Source organism: Cherax quadricarinatus, chromosome 32 (assembly GCF_038502225.1).
Source record: "Cherax quadricarinatus isolate ZL_2023a chromosome 32, ASM3850222v1, whole genome shotgun sequence".
Lineage (NCBI taxonomy): Eukaryota > Metazoa > Arthropoda > Malacostraca > Decapoda > Parastacidae > Cherax > Cherax quadricarinatus.
The window spans coordinates 10,384,180-10,408,713 of NC_091323.1; the positions used below are offsets into that span (position 1 = coordinate 10,384,180).

At 39.1% G+C, this 24,534-nt stretch overlaps 1 protein-coding gene across 3 annotated transcripts in view; it reads left to right on the top strand.

The window, feature by feature from the left end:
* The window catches only part of LOC128690337 (sodium-dependent multivitamin transporter-like), a 71,935-nt gene that overhangs the window by 26,063 nt on the left and 21,338 nt on the right, over window positions 1-24,534 (top strand). For 2 of the 3 annotated variants that reach the window (XM_070090459.1, XM_070090456.1), the window contains exons 2-9: window positions 2,172-2,689; window positions 7,027-7,157; window positions 11,945-12,133; window positions 14,998-15,158; window positions 15,901-16,041; window positions 16,859-16,917; window positions 17,534-17,693; window positions 20,072-20,190. In XM_070090459.1, the coding sequence (XP_069946560.1) occupies window positions 2,458-2,689; window positions 7,027-7,157; window positions 11,945-12,133; window positions 14,998-15,158; window positions 15,901-16,041; window positions 16,859-16,917; window positions 17,534-17,693; window positions 20,072-20,190 (1,192 nt within the window). In that variant the 5' untranslated portion in view covers window positions 2,172-2,457. The remainder of the gene's footprint in view (window positions 1-2,171; window positions 2,690-7,026; window positions 7,158-11,944; window positions 12,134-14,997; window positions 15,159-15,900; window positions 16,042-16,858; window positions 16,918-17,533; window positions 17,694-20,071; window positions 20,191-24,534) is intronic. The other variant, XM_070090457.1, reaches the window with a different exon arrangement.

Consider the following 24,534-nt stretch of genomic DNA (forward strand, 5'->3'; position numbering starts at 1 on the left):
TGATTGTTTAACAACTGCAATTTTACTCAACCTTAGGTAAACATTAGTACCCAGTTCTTTTGACCTTCAGCCAATGTTTACTGTGATCTTATTGGATGCATATATATATATATATATATATATATATATATATATATATATATATATATATATATATATCGAGCGGAATATGTAAAGCTGGTCAATTAGCAAGAACTCATTTAAAATTAAGTCCTTTCTAAAATTTTCTCTTATACGTTTAAAGATATATTTTTTTCATTAATGTTAATGTAAATTTTTTTTATTTTGCACCAAAAGGAACTTAGAAAACTTACCTAACCTTATTATAACAAGAACAATTTATTTTAGCCTAACCCAACTAAATATATTTTAAATTTGTTTACAATAATTTAATACTTAACAAACACAGTGAAATATATTTTTTCGTTAGGTTAAGAATGATTTTGGCGAAATTATTGCATACACAAATTTTCGCTTGTCCTATATGGCATGATGAGCGTTGCTATTTAAGCGAAGATTGCAAGTTCTGCCTATTCGTCACGACATATATATGTATATATACATATATATACATATATATATATATATATATATATATATATATATATATATATATGTATATATATATATATATATATATATATATATATATATATATATATATATATATATATATATATATATATATATATATATATATATATATATATATGTCGTGCCGAATATGTAAAACTGGTCAATTAGCAAGAACTCAATTAAAATTAAGTCCTTTCTGAAATTTTCTCTTATACGTTTAAAGATATATTTTTTTCATTAATGTTAATGTAAAAAATTTTAATTTTGCACCAAAAGGATCTTAGAAAACTTACCTAACCTTATTATAACAAGAAAAATTTATTTTAGCCTAACCCAACTATATATGTTTTAGATTTGTTTACAGTAATTTAATACTAAAGAAACACAGTGAATAATATTTTTTTCGTTAGGTTCAGAATGATTTTGGCGAAATTATTGCATACACAAATTTTCGCTTGTCCTATATGGCAAGATGAGCGTTGCTATTTAAGCCAAGATGGCAAGTTCTGCCTATTCGGCACGACATATATATTAAACAATCGTAGTGACATCACTTATCCCTATCTCATGACTACTTTTACTGGAAAATAATCTCCCTTTCCTCTACATACCTTAATGTGAGTCTCACTCTCCTCACAAAATCTGTTAACTGCTTTCACCAACCTACCACCTATCCCTATCCACCCTATCACAAGCCTTTCCTAAATCCATAAATGCAACGAAAATTTCTTTACCTTTATCTAAATACTATTCACTTATATGCTTCACTGTATACACTTTGTTTACACATCCCCTACTCTCCCTAAAGCCTCCTTGTTCATCTGTGATCCTGCTCTCTGTCTTACCCTTAATTCTTTCATTTATAAGTACCATACACTGTAACTGGTATACTCAGCAGGCCTATTTCCCTATAATTGTTTTACTCTCTTTCTTGTAACTATGCACACAGTCTGTCAGCCACACCATTTAAAGTCGACAAAAAGACAGAGATCACTCAGACTATTGGAAACAAACCAGGGTAGTTACAACCCCTCCAGAGACAAATCTTGAAATGCCCGGAAGTGAAAAAAGTTGGCAAGAAATGACAAAAATACAAAACCAATTAGGATCATTACTGGAGTGGAGGCACAGTCAGTGCCCCCCACTCCAGAAGAACAGATATTAGTGCCAGCATACCCCGCTACATACCATCAATATGAAAATATTTGTATTTGTATTTGCAAACATAAAGGGTCTAAAGCCATCTACAAACAACAAAATACCTTTCATCAGTGGACTGCTTACAGAGTCAAATTCAGTGTTTCCTACGGGTTTAGCGCTTCGCAGAGGTTGAGTTAATGCGGGCGAAGGGCTCTTGAAGCAAGAAACTGGAGATGCCATTAATTTCCCTGGTTCAAACATGCTTACCTCCCATACCCCAGGCGCTGTGTAAACGCCTATGGGGATTATAATCAGCACTTAATGAATGTTTATCACTATTTATTGGATGACAAAGTTTACATAACGTGTCGACCTTTAAAAAATTCTTCACTCTTTTAATCTGTATTGTGGACGTTTTTTGTGTGTTTTTGTAACAATATTTGTTTCTTCCACAGCAAGAAGACTGATGGGTCTGGAAAATAGCTGTAACTAGTGAAAAAATAGTAATTTAAGAACCGAAAAATTCGGTGTCGTAACACATTTCACATGTTAAAAAATAAGTGCAAAGTCATCAACAAGAACGAAAATCAAGCCTATATAAAATTGAAATAGACTAAAAAAAAAGGGAATAAAAATGCTAAACGAAAATAAAAATCAGTAAAGAGCAGACAAAAATATAATAATAATAATACTAATAATTAATAATAAGAAGAAGAGAGAAAGGAGAAAAATAGGAAGAAAATGTTGGATTCATCGTTCGACTGGTCAGCTGGGATGAGAGGCAGCTTCACCTGGGCCGACTACCTGGTCTTCGTCGGGATGCTGGTGGCCTCGCTGGCCATCGGCATCTTTTACGCCATCAAGAGCCGCAATAAAGCCAACGACGAGTTCCTCCTGGGAAGCCGCAGCCTCTCCTGCTTCCCGGTCTCCATGTCCCTCCTGGCCTCCTACATCTCCGCAATTCTTGTCTTGGGTTAGTGTGGAAGCACAACCAAATAATATTATAAGATAGAAGTAGGAGACGTATAGGTTTATGATAGATCATTACTGTTGGTAATGATAGTAGTAGTAGTTCTAATAGCAGAAATCAATCTCTATATGAACTATCTTGACAGAATGAAATAAGAGGCAAATGACAGCCAATAACTTGAAGCCTTTTCGACCTTTGGACCTTGATCACTTCAATATCCTTAATCGAGACGTCTTCAATAAACGTGCTCTAGCGGAATGTATTCTTGCTCATTTCCCTCATAATTAGACATAAACACAGGCAGCTACACTGTAGCTAAGTCTTCTCCGTGTACGGTAGGGTCTTCTATCAGGCTTTTTTTTATTATAACTTAATAATGATCCAAGATGGACCGAAAAATTTTCCTAGTTTCGTCTCATATTGATTTCTTTTTTGTGAATAGCAAAAGGTCATGTGAAAGGAACATAACTTTCTGAGTAAGCCTTTCTAAGTTCTCCAACTATTTATTCTCAGTCACAAACAGTATACCTAATAAGGATCCTCTTATAAGGTAATTTTGCAATTAGTATCGAACCATTACAAGAGAATTCAGAAAATGTTATGCTCTGAATATTTTACTTTGCAGTAGAGATCATAAGAATGATGAGAAGAGGGACTGGGGTAAGATAGAATAGTGGAAAGGATTGTAGGTGTATAGGAAAAGATAGGCAATATAGAATTAAGTAGGGTCTTCTTCAGGTGTGTGTGTGTGCGTGTGTGCGTGTGTGTGTGTGTGTGTGTGTGTGTGTGTGTGTGTGTGTGTGTGTGTGTGTGTGTGTGTGTGTGTGTGTGTGTGTGTGTGTGTGTGTGTGTGTGTGTACTCACCTATGTGTACTAACCTATATGTGGTTGCAGGCGTTGAGTCATAGCTCTTGGCCCCGCCTCTTCACTGGTCGATACTAGGTTACTCTCTCCCCGCTCCTAGAGCTTTATCATACCTTTTCTTAAAGCTGTGTATAGAACTTGCCTCAACTACTTCACTCTCCAGATTATTCCACTTTCTGACAACTCTAAGACTAAAGTAATACTTTCTAACATCCCTTTGGCTCATCTGGGTTTTCAATTTCCAATTGTGGCCCCTTGTTCCTGTATCCCATCTCTGAAACATTCGAGCCCTGTCCATCTTGTCAATTCCTCTCGGTATTTTATATGTCGTTATCATGGCTTCCCTTACCTCTTCTCGTAAGACAAACCTCTCAGTACCGGGACTAGTCTTATTGGAAACTTTCGTACTCTCGAATTTCTTGACGTATTTGACTAGGTGTGGGTTCTAGATTGGTGCTACATACTCTCCAGCATGGGCCTAATGTACACGGTGTACAGTGTCGTGAATGACTCCTTACTTGGTTGTCGAAATGCTATTCTTAGGTTTGGCAAACGCCTTCATGCTGCAGCAGGTATTTGATTGATGTTTGCCTCAGGGGACATATATGCTCGGTATAATGCTTACCCCAAGATCCTTTTCTTTAAGTGAAGTTTGCAGCCTTTGCTTCCCTAACCTGTACTCCGTCTGCGGTCTTCTTTACCCTTCCCCAATCTTCATGACTTTGCGCTTGCTGGGATTAAACTCCAGGAGCCATTTGTCAGACCAGACGTGTAGCCTATCCAGATCTCCATGTAATCTTTCCTGATCCTCACCCGCTTGTATTCTCATCAGTTTCACATCATCAGCGAACAGCGATATTTCCATCATGTTATTCACATAAACAATAAACAGCACCGCACCTAGGACTGACCCTTGTGGAACCCCACTCGTTACATGCGCCCACTCTGATACTTCATCACATACCAACACTTGTTGTTTCCATCTTGTCAGGTATTCCCGGATCCATTGCAGTACTTTCCCTACTATTCCTGCCTTCTTGCAGTCCAAAAAGATGCAATCTACCCATCCCTCTCTCTCCTGCCTATACTGTCACCTTATTGTAGAACTCAAGTAGATTTGTGACACATGATTTCCCATCACTAAAGCCGTGCTGATTGTCATGTATGAGCCCAATCCTTTCAGTGTGTTCCACCACTCTACTCCTGATAATCTTTTCTATGACTTTACGTACTGTACATGTCAGTGACACTGGTCTGTAGTTCAACGTTGCCTGAAGATCGCTGCTAGCGGCACACACAGTTCCTCAGTACTCATGTAATTGTGGTTGCAGGGGTCGATTCACAGCTCTTGGCCCATTCTCTTTGCTGGTCGCTACTAGATCTACGCTCTCCCTGCTCCATGAGCTTTGTCGTACCACTTCTTAAAATTGTGTATGGATCCTGTCTCCACTACATCACTCTCCAGACTATTCCACTTTCTGACAACTCTCTGATTGAAGAAATACTTCCTATCATCCCTGTGACTCGTCTGAGTCTTCATCTTCCAATTGTGACCCCTTGTTGATGTGTCCCATCTCTGGAACATCCTGTATCTGTCCACCTTCTCGATTCCTCTCAGTATTTTATTTGTCGTTATCATTCCTTCCCCCTCTCTCTCTCCTGTCCTTAACTGTCTCCTCGTAGGACGTACACCTAGCTCCGGGACTACTCTTGTTGCAAACCTTTGCACTTTCTCCAATTTCTTGATATGCTTGACTAGGTGTGGGTTCCAGACTGGTGCTGCATACTGAAATATGGACCTGACATGCACTTTGTACAGAGTCTTGAATGATTCCTCACTGAGGTGCTGGAACGCTATTCTTGGGTTTGCTAATCGCCCAAATGCTGCAGCAGTTATTTGGTTGATGTGCGCTTCAGGGAGTGAGTGACGTTTGCAGGCTTTGGCTACCTAAACTGTACTCTGTCTGCGGTCTTCTTTGCCCTTCCCCGATCTTCATGATTTTGCACTTGGTGGGTTGAACTCTAAGAGCCAGTTGCTGGACCAGGCTTGCAGCCTATCCAGATCCCTTTGTAGTCCTGCCTGGTCTTCCTCCGACTGAATTCTCTTCATTAACTTAACATCGTCTGAAAACAGACACACTTCTGAATCTATATTTCCATCATGTCTTTCACATATACTAGAAACATCACCGGTCCCAGGACTGACCCCTGTAAAGCCCCACTCGTCACAGACGCCCACTCTGACAACTCGTCACATACCATGACTCGTTGTTGTCTCCCTGTCAGGTATTCTCTGATCCATTGCAGTGCCTTCCTTATTATACCTGCCTGGTTGTCCAGCTTTTGCACTAATCTTGTGTTTGGAACTGCCTCAAAGCCTTCTTACAGTCCAAGAAAATGCACTCTACTCACTCCTCTCTCTCTTTTGCCTTACTGCTGTCACCTTGTAATAGAACTCCAGTAGGTGTTTGACACAGGATTTCCCTTCCCTGAAATCGTACTGGTTGTCGTGAATAAGATCATTTTTTTTTTAAGTGCTCCACCACTCTTCTGATAATCTCCATGACTTTGCATACTATACACGTTAGTGACACTGGTCTGTAGTTTAATGCTACGTAACTGTCTCCTTTCTTAAAAATTGGGACTACATTTGCTGTGTTTCGCACCTCAGGTAGTCGCCCTGTTTCAATCGATGTGTTGAAGATTGTTGTTAAGGGTACACAGAGTGCCTCTGCTCCTTCTCTCAGGACCCACGGAGAGATATTGTCTGGCCCCATCGCCTTTGAGGTATCTAGCTCTAATAACAGCCTTTTCACCTCCTCCTAGGTAATATGTAGTGTGTCCAGCACTTGACAGCGTACCTTACCACTCCGGCTTTCTGGGGTCCTTTTCTGTCTCCACTGTAAATACTTCTTTAAATCTCTTGTAGATCTCACACACTTCTCGAGCGTTTTTTGTGACCTCCCCCTCCTTCCTTCCTCAGCCTGATTACCTGGGGCTTGACTGTTGCTTTCCTCCTGATGTGACTGTGTGTGTGTGTGTGTGTGTGTGTGTGTGTGTGTGTGTGTGTGTGTGTGTGTGTGTGTGTGTGTGTGTGTGTGTGTGTGTGTGTGTGTGTGTGTGTGTGTGTGTGTGTGTGTGTATGTGTGTGTATGTGTGTATGTGTGTGTGTGTGTGTGTGTGTGTGTTTGTGTGTGTGTGTGTGTGTGTGTTTATCACCTATTGACATGTTTTTGCATTAGGTACATTGCGAAATATACTAATTTATTATTTTTTTTTACCATGAATTGTTTTACAGAAACACTTAATGTAAATCCAGTTATTGTGCACTTCTGTTAAATAAATTATTTTAAACTTTCATTTTTTTTTAATATTTTCATGATTTCTTTTACAAGTACTCTTTTACAGTTTCTCTGTTTTTAGACCTAAGTTTTGACTTATTTTTTTCTGTTTTATCTCTGGTGTTGGTGGTTCAGGAGGTCCGTCTGAGGCGTACTATCACGGTGTGCAGTGGTGGGTGATCTGCGCTGGCCAGTTTGCCTTACCTTTGTCTGCTGTCGTCTTCATGCCATTCTTCTATGAGCTCAAACTTACTTCGGTTTATGAGGTAATGCGTCTTGAAACACGCATGTGCACATACACACACACTCACATACACACATATACAAATATACACACATACACAAATACACACACACTCACACTTTCATTGACACACACACTCTCACACATACACACTCACTCACATATACATACACATACTGTTACGCTTTTTTGGCTGCATAACGTAAATAAAAAGTCCTGGCTCCTAAAGAGTATACCTGCCGAGCCTAGGGGCATTTGTATTATTTAAAATAGAAAAAAGAAATCACTCTAGGGCCTGCTTGTACCTTCATACAATTTATGAAGCATAAATTTAAATGGTCAATGAGGAAGGACACAAAAACTCACCTATACAAACATATAATATTAAAAGTAACGTATACAACCTACAATCTATTATACTACAACCAACATCTCCACACTCCAGTTCACCTTTACCCAGTACTAGCACACTGCTAGTAGTGAGTGAAAGAAAATATATAAAAATTTATAAAAAGTGAGGCTCCATGACACCCTCCCCCCCCCCCTCCTTTTCTGCCGGTCTGTCTACCGACAGGTAAAAACGGCATACAAGTACTCTCCCAAATTAAACAGGCCTCTGCACACTAGGGCCTTTCAGGTGAACATGAGAGCACTTAAACACAAATAAAATAACGTATGGTATAAAATTAGAAAAAAAAAAAAACACCTACTTACATTAACGACAAACCATAATGACTTCTCCCCGCCGCCGCTCTTCTTGTACTGCCCCACAAACACCTTATCTGCTCCTGTCATGTCCTGGCTACTCTGACCAGGAATAATACGCGTCGTGTTTCAGAACAATCCCGGAACTATGGAGCATTTTTAATACAATATTTTTACTACATCACACTGTGTAATACACACACACACACACACACACACACACACACACAAATACATACACACACACACACACACACACAAAACACATACAACGCACACACACTCTCACACACACACACACACACACACACACACACACACACACACACACACACACACACACACACACACACACACACACACACACACACAAATACATACACACACACACACAACACACATACAACACACACACACACACACATACATACGAAATTACACTGGTAAAATCATGTTATTAAGCACCTCAGGTCAATGAACTCTTTCACATTAAATTGAACTTAAGGGAATGTACTGCAGTGTTTTCTTGGTGGTTACTAAGAATAACTACGTGAGGAAGGAAGTGTACTGGGTTGGAGCCTCTGAACCTTAGTTTCGCTTCCTCATAAACCATTATCAAGTTACGAGTGATAATGGTCCAGTAGAGACAGAAACATCGTTCATTTCTCGGCTTCAGTTTGTGGATGTGTTGTGAATTGTGTTTATCTCTTATAACAAAACTAGTTTGTAATATAGATAACTTGTAAATAAGAGAAAGCAAGCACAATATAACTATATTGCCTGAAGACAAGGTTCCACTGAGACAACATTTCTCTGTGTAGAGAGGAGAGAAACGTTCTCCCAGTGAAAGCTTGTTCTGCAACGTGAGTTTCAATACATGTTCAATACTTTATGCCAGGGATGGGGTTCTAGGTGTGGGGTGGGAGCACTGGCAACTGCAGTGGAGGGAGCTGTTAGGACTTTAAACTAGGAATAGTTAGTGGTATGGGTTTTTGCGGGAAAACTGTGAAGTCTCAGGGTAGTAATATGAGTACTAGGAGAACTAGTAATAGCCAAAATGAGGTGGATATTGGAAAGCCAGTGGCACTAATTGACAAGGACAGTAATAGGTTTAGTGGAATAACAGAAAGGAGCAGGAAGGGTAAAGAGAGAGGAGGGTCTTTAGGTATTTATTACACAAATAGTCGCAGTGCTAGGAATAAGATGGACGAGTTGAGACTAGTTGCTAGTGCAGGTAACATAGATGTATTTGCCATTACTGAGACGTGGTTTAATTCAAAAAGTCGGGACATGCCTGCAGAATATCACATTCAGGATTTTAAATTGTTCCAAGTAGATAGAAGTATCGGGAAGGGGGGTGGGATGGCATTGTATGTCCGAGATCGCTTGAACTGTTGCATAAAAACGGGTATTAAGTCTGAAGTAACACATACAGAGTCTGTTTGGATAGAATTTTCAGAGGGGCATGAAAAAATAACTTTAAGTGTGATATACCGTCCCCCAAATTTAGATAGGGACCAGGGGAGACTACTATGGGAGGAAATTGTTAGGGCCACAAGGCACGATAATGTAGTAATTCTAGGAGACTTTAACTTTGGTCATATTGATTGGAATTTCTTGACTGGGAATTTAGAATCATACAACTTCTTAAAAGTAGTTCAGGATTGTTTTTTGAAGCAGTTTGTGACAGAACCTAGAAGGGGTAATAACCTGCTTGACTTAGTTTTGGCAAACAATGAATCCCTTGTTAATAATTTAGAAGTTTCAGAGGAACTGGGTGCTAGCGACCACAAATCAATTACATTTAGAATTGAATGGAAGTATGATAGTAGCGATAACTCAGTAACAGTCAAAGATTTTCGCTTAGCAGATTACGATGGGCTTAGAGAACACTTATCATCTGTTGACTGGGGTAACGAAGAGAGCTATCAATATGACAGTTTTCTAAACACAATACATGCTGCTCAAAGAATGTTTATCCCTTACAAAGAAATTAGATCAAATAGAAATGACCCAAAATGGATGAATAATAGGCTGAAATATCTACTAGGGCATAAGAAAGGAATTTATAGGCGTATCAAAAGAGGCGAGGGTCATCTTATGAATCAGTATATTGACATTAAGAGGGACATTAAAAAGGGGATAAGAAAAGCTAAAAGGGACTATGAAATTAAAGTTGCTAGGGATTCTAAAACTAACCCAAAAAGCTTTTTCCAGGTATATAGAACAAAAGTTAGAGATAAGATATGTCCCCTTAAAAATAACTATGGGCATCTTACTGACAAAGAGAATGAAATGTGCTCGATTTTAAATAATTATTTTCTCTCGGTTTTTACACAGGAAGACACTAATAATATTCCGGTAATTAATTTTTACAGTGGGCCAGAAGAAGATAAATTATGTAACATCACAGTCACTAGTGAAATGGTTGTGAAGCAGATAGACAGACTGAAGCAAAATAAGTCACCGGGTCCTGATGAGGTTTTTTCAAGGGTTCTAAAGGAATGCAAAATGGAAGTGTGTGAACCATTAACTAATATTTTTAATTTATCTCTTCAAACAGGTGTAGTGTCTGATATGTGGAAGATGGCTAATGTAATTCCTATTTTTAAAACAGGGGACAAGTCGTTACCGTCAAATTACCGCCCAATAAGCCTGACCTCAATTGTAGGCAAATTACTAGAGTCAATTATAGCTGAGATTATAAGAAGCCATCTCGATAAGCATAGCTTGATTAATGATACTCAGCATGGATTCACAAGAGGCCGGTCTTGTCTAACTAATTTATTAACTTTTTTCAGTAAAGCTTTTGAGGCTGTTGACCACGATAAAGAATTTGATATTATTTACTTAGATTTTAGTAAGGCATTTGATAGAGTTCCGCACCAAAGACTGTTGAAGAAAGTAGCAGCTCATGGCATTGGGGGAAGAGTGCTCTCGTGGATCAAATCATGGCTCACAGACAGGAAGCAGAGAGTGTCCATAAATGGGGTTAAATCCGAGTGGGGATCAGTAACAAGTGGCGTTCCACAGGGATCAGTCTTGGGCCCGTTGTTGTTTATAATATATATCAATGATCTTGATGAAGGAATTACTAGTGATATGAGCAAATTCGCCGATGACACGAAGATAGGTAGGATAATTGATTCAAACGTAGATGTTAGGGAACTTCAGGAGGATTTAAACAAACTCTACTCTTGGTCAGAAAAGTGGCAGATGCAGTTCAATGTAGATAAATGCAAGGTTCTGAAGCTCGGGAGTGTCCATAACCCTAGCACTTATAAGTTAAATAATGTAGAACTTAGCCATACAGATTGCGAAAAGGACTTGGGGGTTATGGTAAGCAGCAACCTTAAACCAAGACAGCAATGCCTAAGCGTACGTAGTAAGGCAAATAGATTACTGGGATTTATATCAAGAAGTGTAAGCAACAGAAGTCCAGAGGTCATACTGCAGCTTTATACATCATTAGTAAGGCCTCACCTAGATTATGCAGCTCAATTCTGGTCTCCATATTACAGAATGGACATAAATTCGTTAGAAAACATTCAGCGTAGGATGACTAAATTAATACATAGCATTAGAAATCTTCCTTATGAAGAAAGATTGAAGACTCTTAAGTTACATTCACTTGTTAGACGAAGAATGAGGGGAGACCTGATCGAAGTGTATAAGTGGAAGATAGGTATTAATAAAGGGGATATTAACAAGGTCTTGAAGATATCTCTCCAAGAGAGAACCCGCAGTAATGGATTTAAATTAGATAAGTTTAGATTTAGAAAGGACATAGGAAAGTATTGGTTTGGAAATAGGGTAGTTGATGAGTGGAACAGTCTACCTAGTTGGGTTATTGAGGCTAGGACTTTGGGTAGTTTCAAATTTAGGTTGGATAAGTACATGAGTGGGAGGGGTTGGATTTGAGTGGGACTTGCACATCGGAGCTTGTTTCTTGGGTGGCATTGAAAATTGGGTTGGTCAAATGTTTGTTAGTGGGATGAATTGTAAAGGACCTGCCTAGTATGGGTCAACAGGCCTGCTGCAGTGTTCCTCCTTTCTTATGTTCTTATATGTCATCTCATCCGCCGCATCGCCCGCACTCCACAGTATCTGGAGCTACGCTACGCCTCACGCTGGGTACGGTGTGTGGCCGGAGGGATGTTTGTGATCCAAATGTTGCTCTACCAGGCCGTGGTCATCTACGCCCCGGCTCTCGCCCTCGCCTCCGTCACAGACTTTCCCCTGTGGGTTTCTGTCATCGCTGTTGGTGTCATCGCGTCATTGTACACAGCTTTTGTAAGTTTGGTTTACAATTAGGTGTGCGAATATTTTTTTATTGAAGGATTTATAAAGGATTCAAATGCGGTAGGTTTATCATATATCGGTAACATTACAATTTTTTCGCAATGTTTAACTTTGTCTTGTTAAGAGTCGTGGAGGTCTTCTAGACCTTAAAGATGTAACTGAAATTTGAAATTTTGCATAGTACAGTAGTGTGGAGGTGACTGACAGAATTTACAAACAAATCCGCGAATATACAAAGATATTGTCGGTATTGTATACCATTCTTGTACAGGATATATTCATTGGTTTCCCTTTAGACAATCAGATCACAACAATTGGGTGGGTATGCAATCAATACAGCGATGCTAGTTAACTACAGAAATATCCCTGAGGAAATTGAGATTGAAACCAGGATGTGCAAAGGTGCACACTCACCGGTGGCCATCACCAGGGTCACCAGTGAGACATGAGGGAGAACAGAGGTTCACCAGCTGCTGCAACACCATTTGTCCTTTTTGTCACCATAATGATGATAATACTTACATTACAGTAGCCACTACTTCTATTACTGTATTGCAACGTCATCTTTTGCTTCAATCACTATTACTACAATTTCAGGTGCTAATAATAGTCTAGTACTACCGTAACTGTAATAATAATAATAATAATAATAATAATAATAATAATAATAATAATAATAATAATAATCATGATAATAATAATAATAATAATAATAACAATACCAATAATAATAATAATAATAATAATAATAATAATAATAATAATAATAATAATAATAATAATAATCATGATAATAATAACAATAATAACAATACCAATAATAATAATAATAATAATAATAATAATAATAATAAATAAAATACTGCAACTACTACTACCATTACAACACCACTTACTACTACTACTACTGCTACTACTACTACTACTACTACTACTACTACTACTGCTACTACTACTGCTACTACTACTGCTACTACTACTGCTACTACTACTACTACTACTACTACTGCTGCTGCTACTACTACTACTACTACTACTACTACTGCTACTACTACTACTGCTACTACTACTACTACTACTACTACTACTACTACTACTACTACTAGTACTACTACTACTGCTACTACTACTACTACTACTACTACTACTACTACTACTACTGCTGCTGCTGCTGCTGCTACTACTACTACTACTACTTCTACAACTGCTGCTTCTACTACTACTACTACTACTAATACTACTGCTACTACTACTACTGCTACTACTACTACTACTACTACTACTACTACTACTGCTACTACTACTACTGCTGCTGCTGCTGCTACTACTACTACTACTACTACTACTACTACTACTGCTGCTGCTGCTGCTGCTGCTGCTGCTACTACTACTACTACTACTACTACTACTACTGCTACTACTACTACTACTGCTACTACTACTACTACTACTACTACTACTACTACTACTACTACTACTACTACTGCTACTACTACTACTACTACTACTACTACTCCTACTACTACTACTACTACTGCTGCTACTACTACTACTATTACTACTACTACTACTGCTACTACTACTACTACTACTACTACTACTACTGATACTACTACTACTACTACTACTACTACTGCTGCTGCTACTACTACTGCTACTACTACTACTACTACTACTGCTACTACTACTACTACTGCTGCTGCTGCTGCTACTACTACTACTACTACTACTACTACTACTGCTACTACTACTACTACTATTACTACTACTGCTGCTGCTGCTGCTGCTGCTGCTGCTGCTGCTGCTGCTGCTGCTGCTGCTGCTAGTAATACTACTATTACTACTACTACTACTGCTGCTGCTGCTGCTACTAGTACTACTACTACTACTACTACTGCTGCTGCTGCTGCTGCTGCTGCTACTACTACTACTACTACTACTACTACTACTACTACTATTACTTCTTGTAACTAAATTTATGATAAATTAGACACATGTGCAACACTTGGGTATCTTTACTGAGGAAACATTTCGCCACACAGTGGCTTCATCAGTTCATACAAAGGAGAACGGGGAAGAACAGGAGTAGTTTGAGGTAGTCAGTCCCTCAGCCTTGAGTCGATATGGTCAGCCCATCAATCTTGAAATGAACACCTATTCTTATTCGTATTCTTTTCAAAATTGATGGACTGACCACATCGACTCAAGGCTGAGGGACTGATTACCTCAAACTCCTCCTGTTCTTCCCCGTTATCTTTTGTATGGACTGATGAAGCCACTTTGTGGCGAAACGTTTCCTCAATAAAGGTACTCAAGTGTTGCACTTGTGTCTAATTTATCAACTTGTCGGTTCTGTGAACCATTCATCTACATAACTAAATTTATGAAACATTTTTATTACGAAAAGTCGTTGCAGCTTACTACTTCATGTCTAGTAAATATTCACTTTGATACTTATGTGAAGTATACATCACACTTAAAAAAAATATAAGGAAAACTGTCTTATCCGCCAACCAACAACTTGATGTTATTGGTTGGTGGGTAAGACATGCTTATTTAGTCGAATGCAAAAGTTATTTTTATGAAGCTAGAGGCGTTGGAAGAATGAGACGGGTAATTATGAGGAGTTCAGTCCCTTAGACTTGATGGAAGATGTTCGGTCCCTCAGTTTTGATGGAAAGTGTTCGTACCTTGAAGGAAGTAGTTCAGTCTTTTAGCCTTGACGGACGGTGTTCAGCCCTTATCCTTCAGGGAAGGCGTTCAGTCCCTTAGCTTTAAAAGGACAATTGTTCAGTCCTATAGCCTCTGTGTCGGTATTGTGTACCATTAACATAATAATTTTTAATTTGTCACAGGGAGGGATGAAGGCGGTGGTGTGGACTGACGTGTTGCAGCTCTTCATCCTCATCCTGGGCCTCATCGCCGTCATCATCAAGGGACTCATCGACATGGGCAGCTTCCAGCGGGTGTGGGAGATCAGCGTCCAACACGACAGAGCTGGACCTCAGATCTTTACGTAAGGATCCTTCAAAGAAGGCACTTTCATGGACACCCTTCAAACGTGCTTGAAGGCCCTTCAAGGAAGACTTTCATGAGGGCCTTTCAAGGAAGGAATTTTCATGGGAACCCTTCAAAAGTGCTTTAATGGGGACCCTTTTAATCAAGATAATTTCATGGGGACCCTTCAAGGAAGGTACTTCCATTGGGACATATAAATATATATATATATATATATATATATATATATATATATATATATATATATATATATATATATATATATATATATATATATATATATATATATATATATATATATATATATATATATATATATATATATATATATATATATATATATATATATATATATATATATATATATATATATATATATATATATATATTTATATATATTCTGTCCTTTTAGATGTCTCATATCCTTTTGAGTTCACTTGGGCCAAGTACGTTCATATATCCATAAACAATAAACAGTGAAGTTTGCTTGTGGATATTTTCCTAAATATACACATTTAGAGCAAAATTATATTCATTTTATACACAGGAAATATTCCCATTGTGCATCATTAATAAGACAAAGACACTTAGAGGAGAGTAAGTATTTTTCTTGAGTGCGTTTCGCTGAAAGAGAACTCGGTTTTCGTCAGTGTAAAGTTGCCTGAAGTCTTTGTTGTGTCTTCATTTAATATACAGTTGTAGACACTGCCTACACATCATTCCCTCCTGCTTCCCTTTAGGTATGGATATGACCCAATGGAGCGTCACACCGTCGCTAACATCGTTGTGAGTGCCTTAGTGGGTAAGGTAGCCCAATACTCGTGCACTCAGACCACCATCCAACGATACGTCAGCATGAAGTCCCTCACTCATGCTTATATGTGAGTACTGTATACCCGCAAATTCTGCTGTGCATGTGTCAAGTTTACGATACTGCTTTTAGTTTTTATTATTAGTGGCTTTCTACAATACGTAAATAACTTTCGATACCGGATTGTGTTTATAAATTAAGGGATTCAGGGAAAACCTTTCAGCTGGACTTGAGTTCTGGAGGTGGGAAGGGTAATGCTTGTACTTTGAAGGGAGTATAGTGTAATTTCCAGATTATACAAACCATATCACGGGCGGGATTTGAACCTGCGATCAGATTATACAAAACTAGTGGACAAAGTTACATCACCACTTCAGCTAATACATTAGTAGTATTAGCTAAAGTAATTAGTAATTTTAACTAATAAACATCAAAAACACTTCAGTATTTATAACAGAGTAATACATATTGGAAGGCTTTATAAGTACTATAAAAATTATGAAAAACATTAATTACTCCGTAAGCTATAACGTCAAATAACTTGAAACCTAGCAGGCCAAACTAGCCTACTAAGTCAGTGCGAAATAAATAATATTTGTCGGAATATAGTTTTTTGAACTTTTTTCAGTTATCTTTCTAGAGTACGGAACAAGACTATTTTAAGACTTATATTAAAACTAAACAAAAATATGTGTTAAATCTACATTTGCTTTCTTTTATTTTTTATTTTAACAGTGTGGTTAGTCACTTACATTTCTCAGTTTTTCTTTTAATTATATATTCTTGGACTTGGGGAGGGGTATAATTAGCGCTGGAAAAATCAAGTGTTTATAAATACCACGTCGAAAATATCACAATAATGCTTTATGAGCTTCTGATGTTTTCAGGTCAATTTTTATGGTGATTCCTTTCTTCATTCTGCTCATCTCTCTCACCATGATCACAGGTAAGGCTTGCTGATGGTGTGTGGTAGTGATGTTGTTTGGTTTTGATGGTGTGTGGTAGTCATAGTGTGGTTGGGCAGTGGTGTGTGGGATGGTTTTGTGTGTGGAATTACCATGGTGTATGGTATGGTGACGGTGTGTGGGATGGGGATGGAGTGTGGGACAATAATAGTGAGGGCGGTAAAATGAGTGTGCGGAATGGTGAACGTGTGAGTTACACTAATGGATTTTTATTGTAAATGGAATAGTGAGGCTGACAAGCTGGAAAAAGAACACGTGTCGCCACGAGTGACTTTTGACAATCATGGCGAAAGGTTCCTCTAATAAAAACCCTGACTCTACACAAGTGTTCTTTTTCCGCATGATGTTCTTTTTTTTATGATAGTAGCACTGTGAATGTGTTTGATCTATGTCATCCTGTTACATCTAAAACACTCAGCACTGTCTATGTCAACAATGCTCCTATGAAACTCTCAGAGCGCAAGACAACACAGGCTTCATGTGTTTCCGTTTAAATTCAACAGCATCAGTAACGATAGAAAACCATACAAACGATACGCTGAAACATATTTCTCAGAATATTATTAGAATCCTGAAGTTGGGTTGCTGAATCCTCAGGTCTTGTGATGTTTGCGACCTACGAGGGATGTGATCCCCTTGCTGCCGGTCTCATCACCAAGAAGGATCAGATCCTTCCCTTTTACGTCATGGACCGTCTTAGCTCCGTCCCCGGCTTACCTGGACTCTTTGTCGCCTGTATCTTCTCTGGTGCCCTCAGGTAGGAGATCTATGTAATATATACATTTGTATATTTATGACTCTGACTCCCTCTCAATCTTTCTTTGAGGATGTGAGGTGATACATCACACACTTTAACCCTCTTTTTTTTTCCTGATTTAAACGCGAACGGGATACTACAGCCTTCACTTATTATTTTGGCAAATATTTACACCAGCTTTTTTTCCCTGCTCTTCTTGTGTGTTGTCACAAGCATTGCGTTTCAGAAGCGAAAAACATATTGGCTATCAGAATAGTTTCAAGCAAAATATAACCACGTAATAACAAAATGTTCATTTTAATACGTCGCTTCGCATGGCATCATGCATATGAAGCAAATGGCCAATAGACCATTTGTCTCTACGATCGGACGTATACCGAAAGCAATCAGTGATACAGAGCTGTTGAGGCAGTGAGGCCAAAAGTTAACACTACACAAGTGCTAACACTTCGCATATTGATAAAAAAAAAAAGAGAGCTTTATCAAGACCCTATGAAGCTCAATTTTCCATGAAACGTTTTTTGAAGTACAGTCATGCTCTGCTTAACGACGGACCGCATATACGGCGGTGGTCCATACGCCGCAAGTCGTGTAAAAGTTAGCACATTCAGTTTACACAGCACATAATACCTAATAATTATAATAAACAAGTTTGTTACTGGTTTATGTATTAACTATACTCTACATTTTATCCTTATTCTAGAGCATAATCTTTCTATTTATAAAAAAAAGTTTACGGTGAAACAGTATGCTATGTCACTCCGGCAGCAGCCTCATACATCTCATGTTTACCTCGTCTCTTGATAGCATCATTTCCCCTTGTGCTTAATTTAATCTCATGTTGTAGTGTTCATCAAGGTCCCTAAGGTATGTAGCCTAGGTGTGTAGTAAGCTATACTATCTAGGTTTGTGTAAGTACAATCTGTGACTTTCGTACAACGCCCACGCATTTCTTAGAACGTATCCCCGTCGTTAAGTGACGCATGACTGTGTATGTTTGTCCATTATTTCGTGTTTTTTTGTACCTCCACTCCTGGGCTTGTTGCCCCAGTCACTGTCTCTTCTAAATTCAGAAAAAACGTTTAAGCAAACACTAGGACATATTTATTAGAAAACGTTTCGATCCTGGGACTTCGATCGCTTCTAACATACAGACAGAAGTGTTAGAAGTGATCAAGGCCCCAAGACCAAAACGTCTTCTAATAAATATATCCTACATGTTTCTCTGAACCAACTTGTCGGTATCTATTATCAAGTTTCATACCACCATCTCTTCTTACCTGGAGTTTACCTGGAGAGAGTTCCGGGGGTCAACGCCCCCGCGGCCCGGTCTGTGACCAGGCCTCCTTAGGTCAGTGTCCCAGGATGCGACCCACACCAGTCGACTAACACCCAGGTACCCATTTTACTGATGGGGAACATAGACAACAGGTGGAAAGAAACACGTCCAATGTTTCTACTCTGGCTGGGAATCGAACCCAGGCCCTCACCGTGTGAAGCGAGAGCGTTAACCACCAGGCCACGTGACATACGTGGCAACATTTCTGTAGCGACACTGTCTTTGGACTTATTTCCTTCCACGTAAAGACACATGTAGCAAAAAGACACAATGTGCAGAGAAAACTTTTATTTGCTTCACTTTTCTTACACTCTAAATGGGGTGAAACGTAGTTTGTAAATAAAAAGATTTTTTTACATAGTGTATTTTGCATTATAATTTGTCAGCAAGTCTTGACATCTAAGGGTCAGTTTAAAGGACACGTAAGCAAATACTAGGACAGATTTGTTGGAAAACGTTTCGACCTGGCACCTTGATCAGAGTTCCAGGATCGAAACGTTTTCTAATAAATATGTACTAGTGTTTGTTCATTTTTTTTTGTTTTTGTTTTTTCTTAAAGCGAATGTCGGAATGCCTTACTAAAGTTTATACTGTGGCTGGAACATTATATGAATCTCCAGTTAAAAGACTAAAACCTATGACCACTTTTCAGTCTGACTCGGACCATTAACAAGATACGGAGAGGAGCTAGAAGGGTCCGAATGTCGTCAAAGGTTTCAGTTTCGGAATTGTTGGTCATTTGTTTAATGATGGAATAGGTCATAGGAACCATAGTTGGCTTTTGTTCCCACAACATAATGCACACAGAATATTGTACCACATACTGCAGTGTTCAAATTTAAATATATGAGTAAAAAGGGCTGTGTTTGATTAGTACCTGACGTACTGAGGCAAATTCTTGGGTAGCTCTGGAAAAAGGTTGGATAAATACATCGGTGGTGTTGATAAGTACCTGCCTTGTGTTTGTCCATTCATATGTTCCTGAGACACACAAAGACACTAACTCCCGCACCTATTGACTTCTAACCTCCATCCTCAGCACAATCTCCTCCGGGGTCAACTCACAAGCAGCCGTGACCTGGGAAGATGCCTTCGCCAACATTCCCAGGTTCGCTAAACTCACCAGCGCCACACAAGCGTTACTCACCAAGTTCCTGGGTAAGTTAGCCATAACTGCATTCATTTCCAAAAGCATATGATATAATCTTTATTATTATCTATGCATTTTTAAAATTTGTACTCATATATATATATATATATATATATATATATATATATATATATATATATATATATATATATATATATATATATATATATATATATATATATATATATAAATATATATATATACATATAAAGGACAAAATACATTGACAAAACATTCACAAGAATACAATAGCAAGTAAAACAACATAGATAACAACTCAGAGCTACATCTCGAATACTTCATCCAGCTCCCAGGCAGTGGGCCGCGTGCCAAGAATGCTGCAGGCATTTCCTCTCTGGATCGCGACACTGAGTCTCAGAAAGAGGAAGCTGGTCTCCCTGTCGTCCTTGGTTTCTATGATGAGCTTTTCACCCAGGGGTTGGCAGCTCCAACAACTTCAGCTATGGAGTATGGCAAGTAGGTGTCTGCAAATGTGGCGGCACAGGTGTAGTCCCAGGCAATCTGCTTTCCATCGTTCCAGGGTAGCATAGTGGCTCCATCAGGAGGCTTTTGACTTCCCGTTGAGCTGGGCAACGGGCTGTGGCGAGGCTTCTCCTTATGATGTCATTGACCCCCTCATGTCTGGCATACTTCGCTTTTGATGTGTGACACACGAGCCCATGAAGTTCGAAATGATCAGCAGTCGTCCTGCCGCAAATACACTTATGTTCGGAGAGGATGGGGGCGGCTAGACGAAGAGCAACACCAATCCGAATGGCCTATGGGTCGAGTCGAGTACCCACGGAGGAATTGGGAACAGCTGGAAGGAGATCTCCTGGTGCCTTCACCGCCAGGAGACGAGCTTTGTCCTTTCCTGAGGCGTTGGTGAGCATTGTGTTGGCGATTTTTTCCATGCTCGGTTTGTCCCAGTGGGGCTGTTTGTGCTCTTTGGGAGGAGCTGGTCTACTAGAGAAGTTTGCAAGGGTGTCCCACCGCATCGCTGCTTCAGTGAACCTGGGGTCTTGAGCTCCTACTACGTCTCTCAAGCGTTCGGGAACAATCTTCTTGACTAATGCACTGGAAGCCAAACACGAACACAGAAAAGCAGGTAAAGCTACATGCGTTGCTTTGCGCACCCCTATACCTCCCAGTCGCACTGGGAGGGTTGCCTGATCCCATTGCTGATCCTCTAGTGACAAGTTCAGGGCCTTCTTAAAGGTTGATCTCAGGTGTGCGTCATATTCGTCGAGTGTTGGGTTGTCAAAAGAGGGTGTACACCTCAGGAAGCGAGTCTTGGCATAGTAAGACACCTTGTGAGGAGATACAGAGCATAATGGGCATCAAGATCGCTTATTCTCTCCTCCATTCTCAGCAGATCATTCAATTTTTCCTTAAGGAGAGTGTCGATGGCTTGCTGACCCAGCGGTGCTCCCAAGAGGGTACTGTTGGACGAAGTGGTATTAGAGACTTCCGGGAGGATTCCTCACACGGCATTGATTATTTCCTGGTTTGCTGTGATGATTTCACACATGGAGAGATTGAGGATGAATCTCAAGTCTTCTCCCAGCGTTTTCATCAGCTGTAGGTCCTCTAACAGGGACTCTTCAGTACCTGCCAGAGTGCCATCATCCAGGTACCAGATGTTGAACTCGCTGCATAGGCTGGAAGTTAGTTCTCTTGCTGCCAAGCAGAAAAAAAGTGGAGCGAGTGGGTCACCCTGCTGAACACCCTCTGATGAGAGAATTTCATGTTCTCCAAACAGAAGAATTGAGGGTTTGCTGTAACCGGCTGAAATGAAAGGAAAAGGACTGTATATATATATATATATATATATATATATATATATATATATATATATATATATATATATATATATATATATATATATATATATATATATATATATATATTGTGTGTGTGTGTGTGTGTGTGTGTGTATGTATGTATGTGTAGATGAATGGTTCACAGAACCGACACGTTGATAAAGAGACACATGTGCAACTCTTGGGTATCTTTATTAAGGGAACGTTTCGCCACACAGTGGCTTCATCAGTCCATACACAGGAGAAGCTTGAAGAACAGGAGGATGTGGAGTCGATGTGGTCAGTTCATCAATCTTGAGTAGAATACGGCATATGAGCGGAGAAGGAACTTATAAACCGTGGGAAGGAGAGGTGCAGCAGTCGTAGGTGGTGTCACATTTGCCCAATGTGGAAGTAGGTCGTGCCCAAGGGTTAGGCAAGCGAAGAATTCCCAAGTATTAATTATTATTATTATAATCAAGGGGGAAGCGCTAAACCCGGAGGATTATACAGCATTAAGTATTAAGATCCCAAGAAGTTGCAGTGTCTGACAGGATTGTAGATGAATGGTTCACAGAACCGACACGTTGATAAATAGATACATGTTCCATATTCTAAATAAATAGACACATGTGCCGTATTCTACTCAAGATTGATGGACTGACCACATCGACTCAAGATTGAAGGACTGATTACCTCATTCTCCTCCTGTTCTTCAAGCTTCTCCTATGTATGGACTGATGAAGCCACTGTGTGGCGAAACGTTCCCTTAATAAGATACCCAAGAGTTGCACATGTGTCTATTTATCAATGTATGTATGTATGTATGTATGTATATAACATATTTTATGAAGCTTGATCTCAACCGTCAACTTGCTTGATTCAACTTTCTCGGCCGTTTGAAAATCAGTTGGATGGTTAAGATCTCTCACATGAATAAACAGAGTATTAGACTCTTGTCCAATTCTAATGCTTTATTTATATTGTTGCAATTTTAGTTCAAGGATTTTCCCAGTTTGACCGTAACAAATTTTATCATATTCTATACAAGGATCATTGTGGACAACCGTCCACAATGATCCTTGAGGGAATTTTTCATCAAAAGTTTTTTTTTTTTACTGTATTAAGATTTTTAAATACAACTTAGATTTTAAAATTCTTGAAGGCATATCAAGAAAGTTTTAAAGGTAACGGAAAACCAACATATTCTTAGTTGAGTGATAGTGTTTGTCCTGTTTAGAATAGTAACATGTATTTCTAACAATTTTAAAAGATTTATCAATTAAGTGTTTTTGGTATTTTAGATCATTAGCCGTTTCATAAATCTTCAAGATTTCTCCATCTATCAACTCTGGGCTGCAAATACGCAAAGATCTTAAAACATTGATGAGAATACAGAAAGTTTAACTCTGTTATGATGTGAAGAATGATAGTGCACATAACAGTTATTTGTAGGTTCCTTTAATAATTAATACATCTAGAAAAGGCAATGGGTTATTTTGTTCAAACTCAACAGTAAAGCTAATGGAATGAGCTAGACTAATTTAAATTAAATGTCTAGCTCAAGCTATTTCAATCTCCTCCTCTATGTTCTGACTTCAGAAGCAATTTTCATATCAATGTACCACACCAAAAAAAATCGTTTTTGAGTGAGAACATACGTGAGGAGACTGAAATAGCCTGAAACCATGCTTGAGGTTCACTGATGTACCCGGGCTGGGAAGAGCCATGACTTGTAAACCAGGCTGCCCAGCTTATGGACATGTGTGGCCGAGTGCTAGAGAGCGTCACCTGGGAACCTTGCCAGTTTCCCTGTAGTGGGGTCGAGCCCTGCTGACTGCGATCTTTCTTTGTATATACCCTCTTGTTTCTGCGCGGTGCATTAACAACATACATACATACATACATACATACATACATACATACATACATATACATACATACATACATACATACATACATACATACATACATACATACATACATACAGTAGACCGTTGATTAAGACGTGATTTTCTATGACTTTTTGATGTAAGACTTAAAAAACTGCCGCATATTTTCGATTGCTCTGAAATTCGTCTATTATGGTGCAACTTCAGGGGAAAAATTTGGAGCGTTGCAAGGCTGGACTGCTGAAGTTTCCACCCCAGCCTCCCCCATCCCACTTCTCAGTGGTCAGTTCATGGGTTCTGTACGATTCTCAGATCTATGGTTGTGAATCTTTTTTTTTTTTTTTAAATTTTTCATTACCATATCTTGTATCTGTATAGTAATCATGGCACCCAAGAGGCATGTGAGTGATGCTGGAAGAAGCAAGGTCTTAGAGAAAATCGAGATATGAGGTGACCCAACGCTTACCTGGGTTGAGCTTTGGTAGCCAAGTATTTGACCGTTCTGGCAGACTGTCCATTGTCTTCTTATAGCCAGCCTCTGACCTCTTCTGTTATTCTTATTATTCTTATGTCTTCGGAAAACAACGAAATGTTTGGTTTGACTGTTTCCTTGGAAGGAAGTGGACAGTCTTCAAGAAACTTGGTCTGCTCAGTGCTT